Genomic DNA, 7,488 nt, shown 5'->3' on the forward strand with positions numbered 1-7,488 from the left:
CCCCTTCCTCCCCAACCACGCAGCAACGCCGGTGAATCGATCAGTTGTCGGCAATGAGCCCTGGAGGCCGTGGATCCGGGAACATGAGTGGTGCACCCCCTGCAGCAACCGGCCTATGTCGCGCCGTGTGTGGAGGTGCACCGTCAGTCATGCATGGATGGGCTCCTCGCCGCACGGCGGTCGCATGAGCAGGAGCACCAGGGTCTCGGCGGCATGCTCCCCCGCCGCCGCGGCAAGAAACGAGGCCTCCTCCTTCTGTGCGCTTCTTGCCATTGCCGAGGCCTGGGCCGTCACGCTCCCACTTCCCGTTGTCGTGAGCGAAGGGCCAAGCGTCGCATGCTCTCCCATGCCGCCAAGGTGGGTGCCGAGGCCTCCTTCGTCGATCCGCCGCACTCCAGGGCCGCGCCTATCGGCTCGAGCACGACTAGTTGCCGACGAGAAGAGTTGGGAAGATGGCGATGAAATGCCGGGGAGGGGGGAGTGGCGCGTTGAAGGAGAGAGGATGATCGGGCATTTGCCACCGGGCTCCAGGTCCGCGCTGGGGAGCTAGAGCCACCGAGTCACCAAGACTCAAGGCTGGACGAGATCCGAATTTGGAGTTGATATGTTCCTCGACGATGATGTTGGAGCAGCTGGTGATGTCCTTGGAGTACTCGGCAATCTTGGCCACCGAGTCACCAAGACAACGTGATCGCCGGGTTCATGCTCTGCGCGCCCAGAATCATGAGGAACACGCAGGGACATGCGGTGTTTTGAAACGTTTCTGCACTGCTACCGTTTTGGGTACTACGAAGCTCCAGATCATTGCGGAAGCCGCTCCCAGGCCTAATCTCATCTCTATTTCTAATGAGTGTGCTCTATATTTTCAGTACTACCAGTTTGGTCAAAACTACCATTCTGATTCGCATGCCCAAATTATAGCACTAAATCACAGTATATTTTGCCACTTGATGGTTGCCATGTCCAGTCCAACAGCTAATCGAGGTAGATGTAGTATGTGCTCTATATGACAAAATTCATGTGATTTTTTGTGGCACTTTTTTATTTTTTGAAAATCATGAAAACTTTGTGTGAGTGATTGTTTGTTTCCAGCTTGTATCCATGTTGTCGTCATTAGTTAATGCTCCAGATGTAAACTTACATATATTTGACATCTCTAAACTTCAAAACTTTTTAGATCTTCTAAACTTAAGTTGTTAGGTGGCAACTTTTAGTTTAGAAATCTACTTTTTTAAAGTTGTGTTGCCGATTACAACTTGACATGTTTAGGGGGGAACCTGACTTTTGATACATTTTGCCATGACTGTTTATGGCAAAAAAAATGTAACTTGCCATGTTGTTTTTCATACAATTACCATTGCCTAGGTATCAAAAGTTGTTGAACTTGCCATGGCAACTAAACTCGGTAAATTAATAGATGTGTTGTTTTGCCATGGCAACCAAAAGCATGTGCTACAATTAGAAATGTATGTAGGTAGTTCATGTCGGTAAATTTATGTTGTTTTTCATACAATTACTTTTTTGCCAGTTTTCTGTTATTCTTTTTGTTTTCATTCTATATTTTTTTTAATATGTCAACTACATTTTTCTAATACTATTTTAACACTTTTTAATACAAATTTAACATTTTTCTAATACGTGTTCAACATTGCTTCTATAAAAAAATTAAATACAAAATTAAAAAATTTTGAATACATGGTCAACATTTTTTCCTTCGGTTTAGTTTGTTTATTTTTTTGGTTTTTTTTCATTCTACATTTTCTTATATACTTGTTCAAAAAAAATTCAAAAACTTGGTCTATATTTTTTAAATACTTTTTCAACATTTTTATATACATGATCAACATTGTTTTAAATATTTGTTCAACATTGTTTTCAAATACTGTTTTTAACATTTTTTGCAAATACCTATTGAACATTTTTTGCATACTTGTTCAACATTTTTCGAATACCTATTCAACATTTTCATATGCTTGATCGACATTATTTTAAATACTTGTTCAACATGTTTTCAAACACTTATTCAACATATTTTTCAACTACCTGTTTCAAAAAAATTCAAGTACATGTTCAACATTTTTATAGACATGATCAACATTTTTTCAAATACTTGTTCAACATTTTTTCAATTAAATGTTCAACACTTTTCAAATGTTTTTGAAAAGTGTTTTAAATATATATTTAGAATATTTTTAAAATATAAATAAAAGTAAAAAAAGAAAGCAGCAAATGAAAACATAATAGTATGAAAAAAAAAACTAAACCAAAATCAGGCTACTGGTTCCGCGCGCACGGGCCGGCCCATCTGGCATTTCCTTGAGCGATTGGTCGCTCCCCTCTCGCTGAATGCGAGAAATATGGGCGCCGGCGTGCCAGCGAACAGAAATGTTTGATCGGAACTCCAAGTAGACTGAACGAAAACGTTCGGTGTGTTTTTAGAAAGAGCACTACTAGGCGCCGGTGCACGAGCCTAACTTTAGGCCGGTCATACCAGCATCTTCCGATAGAATAACGCGTAGCCGTATGATTCCATCATTTTCTTTTGTCAGGCATCTTCTTTTACAAAAAAAAAAAATTCATCACGCCTTCATGGATGAGCTATGCGCCTGGCCTTGAAGCACCGCCCGGCGCACTTGCCTGTTGCTGCCCTCCCCGCCGGTTGCCAATTGTCATCGTCACTGCCAGCCATCGGTCGCTGTGTCGCTGCCAGTCGTCACGGTGGAAAGAAAAATATAGTTGGATCCAACAAAAATAAAATATGATGAAAACAAAAGATTTGAAGCCGTTTTCAGTTAAAAAAATGATGATAGCAAAACAATTTGCTAGATTCAGCTTCCAGTGATGATAGCGCTCGGGTGGCTAGTTGTAGCATCTCTGCATCTCCCACTCGCTGGGGTCAAAGTGCCAAGCAACAAAAATCGGAAGAAGCAAAAATCTTCCAGCAAAAATCTTCTCCGCGGGTCAAAGTCGGCTGTAGCACGCGTGCTCAGATACTTTGAGAGTGAGGTGGAGTATATGCAACTAATCCCTCCATTTCTAAATATAAGTCTTTGTAGAGATTCTACTATGGATTACATACGAAGCAAAATGGATGAATCTACACTCTAAAATGCATCTACATACATTTGTATTGGTTCATAATGAAATTTTTATGAAGACATATATTTAAAAACGAAGGGAGTATATTATATTTACCAGCTATAAGCTTGACTATACATAATATGACACGATTATATAGGCAGGAGCTGGCTATACAATTAACCATGCTCTTGGTCACACAAATAGTAACCTGTTGCAGCTCCTCCGACAAGTTAGCGTGGTAGATCCAGAAGAGAACACAGCCGCTGCCTCCTAATCCTACAAAACAAAAGTTAGGGTTCATGTCTCTTGCCGGCTCCGTCGTAGTTCCGTCTCGTCTCCAGTGGCCCTAGAGCCATAGGTTGCGGTGGATCCTAGCAAAGGTTGGTGGGAGGACTTCATTTTTAGTCGCTTCTTTCAGTTTGTCAGGGTTTGGGTTCTACTCAGAAAGACGAGACGGTGGTTGTTCCTTGAAGATTGGAATAAAGATCTCACCACCTAGCCCTGTTCTGGCAGTGAGCCTAGTATCGTTGGTGAGCGTGTGAAAGTATGTGTCCGGCGGATCTGTCTTGGTGGATTTGCTCGGATCTCGTCGTTGTTCGTCCACATTCGTGTCTTCGGTTTGAATTTTTCCAATCTACATTATTCTTCATCGGTGGTGGATGTTGTTCAGGTGCGCTGGTCCCATGGGGTTTTGCATTACGACTTCCTGACTGTCTGTTACAACAAGTTGTGTCTGACTCCGGCAATGGAAGGGTGATGACGGCGACGCGCATTTGGCTTGCTTCAGTGCTTGTAATCTTTGCTAGATGGTGTACAAATCTGATAATATTTATTATTTTTTTATGTTCGTTGTATTATCATGATTGAAAATAAATATATTAGAAGTCACTGCCCCACAGTACATAGCGGTGCCGCGTACGTGCCGTGCAGTGGAGAGGTGTCATTCCAGGTGTCGTTCTAGTTTGCAGGTGTCGTTGCAGAGGAGCTCGCCGTGGCAAGCCTTCGCAGGCAGCGCCAAATCGCGCCGCTCTACCACCTTCCCTTCTCCTCTCGTCGTCACCATTTATTCCCGGCAACTCAAAGGGGTCACAGTAACTAGCCAAGCTAGCTAGCCAGCCAAAGCAGCAGCCTTCCCCGGTTAACTCTCGCGCGGATTGCTAGAGATCGATCGAGCGAGGCCGACGCCGGCCATGAGCGACCAGTCCCAGCCCGTCCGCACCGGCGACGTCTACCCGCCCTCCGCCGCCGCCCACGACGCGCGCCGCCAGCGCGACGAGGTCCTCACCACCCATGATGATCAGCAGCAGAAACGCGAGCTCCGGGTCACCGAGACCGACGAGCCACACGCCGGGAGACGCGTCGTCACCGCCACCGCCGGCGGCCAGGTAACAACCGCGCGTCTATACTATATACTCCTCGTGTGCATGCACGCGCGCGCTCCATGAACTTGCACGGCGACGTGATGTCCGTCCGTACGCGCGTGACACGCACGCAATATGCATGCATGCAGGTGATGGCGCAGTTCACGGTGCCGGTGCCGGGCGCCGGCGTGGAGGAGGCGACGGACGCGGTGACCATCGGCGAAGCTCTACAGGCCGCGGCGCAGACGTCGGCGGGCGAGAGGCCGGTGGACCTCGCGGACGCGGCAGCGGTGCAGGCCGCCGAGACGCGCGCGACCGGGCTAGGCGGCGTCGTGCCGGGCGGTGTGGCGGCCGCGGCACAGCAGGCCGCGGAGACCAACATGAGGCCTGGCCTCGCGGAGGAGGAGAAGGTTCGGCTGAGGGACGTGCTGGGCAGCGCCGCAGCGGTGCTGCCGGCCAACAAGGTGGCCACGAGGGAGGACGCCGTTGCGGTGGCGACAGCTGCGAAGCGCAACGCCCCTGCGGGAGGCGGTGGAGGAGGCAAGGGCGTCGCAGACGCGGTGGCCGCGGCCGCCGATATGAACGAGAAGAGGATGACGCGCACGCGGCAGGCTTAATTAGGCTACTAGGTAGCAGGCTAGCAGCCTAGCAGAAGAGCGTGCGTGGCACTGTAATAAGTTGTACTGCGTAGTTCCACTTTCACCACGCACCTACAGTACATACGTAGTAATGTACTTCTCTATCCGTGCTGTAATCTACAGTGTACTATACGACTTTTTTCATTAGTATTACTTCTCTATCCGTGCTGTAATCTACAGCGTACTGTAGGCTTTTTCCATTAGTATTATGTACAACGTCGTGATCGGATCCCTGAAAAAAACGAAAAAAAAACGTCATGATCGGATCCCGCAAAAAAAAGGACCCGATGACGTAAACCAACCACATCCACATTGTGAACCAATTTGTGGTTAGGTGATTAGAAGGATTGTGTTATCCCCGCCCATCAAGTTCAAGTAGCCCATCAAGGTTCAAGTCTTGATGCATTAATTGTTTTAGAACTTTTTGATGCATTAATGTAATTATTTTAGAATTGCGATACGTATTTAGTGAGAGAAGATGTTCCTGTTGGCGATGAGGTGGCTACGGCTATTTTAAAAATTTTAAAATGATATACCGCCTCAGTCTTTTGGAGGTATTCATAGAGATAGGACGTGCGTGTGTGAGTGTATGAGATAGGATCGTGCGTGTGTGAGTGTATGAGATAGGATGTTCCTGTTGGCGATGAGGTGGCTACGGCTATTTAAAAAAATTTAAAATGATATGCCAGCGTGTATATATGAGCGTTTATGTATGTATTATCTTAAAAAAAGAGACATGTATATAAGTGTTTACGTCTGTTAAAAAAAATTATGAGCGTTTGCATTTGTGCCGTGTTAAGAAAATAACAGACTCCGACTTCTATTTTTAAAAGTATTTTTTTCTAATTAGGAATGAACTTACAGCGTATTATACGCTTTTCAGTAGTATTATATATGTACTTCCTCCGTTCCAAATTATTTGTCATAGATATGGATGTATCTAGATGTATTTTAGTTTTAGATATATTCATTTCTGCGACGAGTAATTTGAAACGGAGGGAGTACATCGTTGTGATCGGAGCGGGTCGGAGAGGCACTCCGCGACGTACCCGATTTCCGATTCCGACTGCACTAGTAGAAAAAAGGTCAAACGTGAAGTACATTAGTGCCGGTTTGAATTTGAGCCGGCACTAATGTGTACATTAGTGCCGGTTCGTGGCGGCGATCAATAGCACCGGTTCGTGGAGAACCTTTTGTACCGGTTCGTGCCATGAACCGGTACTAAAGAGGCTGTGTCAGCCTGCGGTCAGGCTGTGGCCCCACCATCACCATTTAGTGCCGGTTCGTACCACGAACCGGTACTAATGAGGTTATGGCAGGCTGTTTTTAGTCCCACCTCGCTCCCCTAACAAGCCTTTTACCACCTTAAATATGTTATTTTTCAAACTATCATAAGCACTTGGTCTTCATTGAACTCTATGTGTAAAATTTGTGGCCGCAATATGAGTCTTCATCGGTTTAAAAATCATTGATGACTCATATTGACAATTCAGATTGTACACATAAAGATCATTGATGATCAAAGTATTTTTGATGTTATCATATTGACAATTTAGACTGTAAAGAAATATAAGATCATGATCTAAATGCTCTTATATTTTTTGCGTTCAGTATGCACCATTTAAAACGACGCCATCAACTTTCAACCATTTCTGCCTTCATTTGCTATTTTTTTATGCATTCAATGATTTGTTTTGAGAACTAAATGACCTGGAAATTGAAAAGCACTACAAATGAACTCTGAAAAAGTTGAAACTTGGCATGGTATCATCATTTCACCCACATAGATTGTTGAAAAAAGTAGATAGGGTTATGGCAAAAACTAGATGCACTTCGTTTATAAACTGGACAATCTCTTTCGAAGTATTCAGGTTTCTGACGAAATTAAACTCATCTGTTACAAAGGCATTTCATTTTTTTAAACTTATTACAACTCCAGACTTTTTGTGCATTCAGTATGCATAATTCAAAGCGACGCCATCAACTTTCAACCATTTCTGCCTTTATTTGCTATTTTTCATGCATTCAATGAATTGTTTTGAGAACTAAATGAACTAGAAATTAAAAAGCACTACAAATGAACTCTGAAAAAGTTGAAACTTGGCATGGTATTATCATTTCACCCACATAGATTGTTCAAAAGTAGAGAGGGTTATGGCAAAAAATGGATGCACTTCGTTTACAAACTGGACAATCTCTTTCGAAGTATTCAGGTTTGAATTAGAGCCGGTTTGAATTAGTGTCGGCACTAATGTGTACATTAGTGCCGGTTCGTGGCGAACCTTTAGTACCGGTTCATACCACGAACCGGTACTAAAGAGGCTGTGTCAGCCTGCGGTCAGGCTATAGCCCCACCATCACCATTTAGTGCCGGTTCGTACCACGAACCGGTACTAATGAGGTTATGG

At 44.7% G+C, this 7,488-nt stretch overlaps 1 protein-coding gene across 1 annotated transcript; it reads left to right on the top strand.

Annotated features, from left to right (window-relative positions):
- Positions 1-4,182: 4,182 nt before the first annotated feature.
- On the top strand, positions 4,183-5,233 carry LOC119296836 (late embryogenesis abundant protein 3-like). Its single transcript, XM_037574887.1, has 2 exons — positions 4,183-4,466; positions 4,592-5,233. The coding sequence occupies exons 1-2, from the start codon at positions 4,272-4,274 to the stop codon at positions 5,057-5,059; spliced, it is 663 nt and encodes a 220-aa protein (XP_037430784.1). The 5' UTR covers positions 4,183-4,271; the 3' UTR covers positions 5,060-5,233.
- The last annotated feature ends 2,255 nt before the right edge of the window (positions 5,234-7,488 follow it).

This window comes from Triticum dicoccoides, chromosome 5A (genome assembly GCF_002162155.2).
Source record: "Triticum dicoccoides isolate Atlit2015 ecotype Zavitan chromosome 5A, WEW_v2.0, whole genome shotgun sequence".
Taxonomy (NCBI): domain Eukaryota; kingdom Viridiplantae; phylum Streptophyta; class Magnoliopsida; order Poales; family Poaceae; genus Triticum; species Triticum dicoccoides.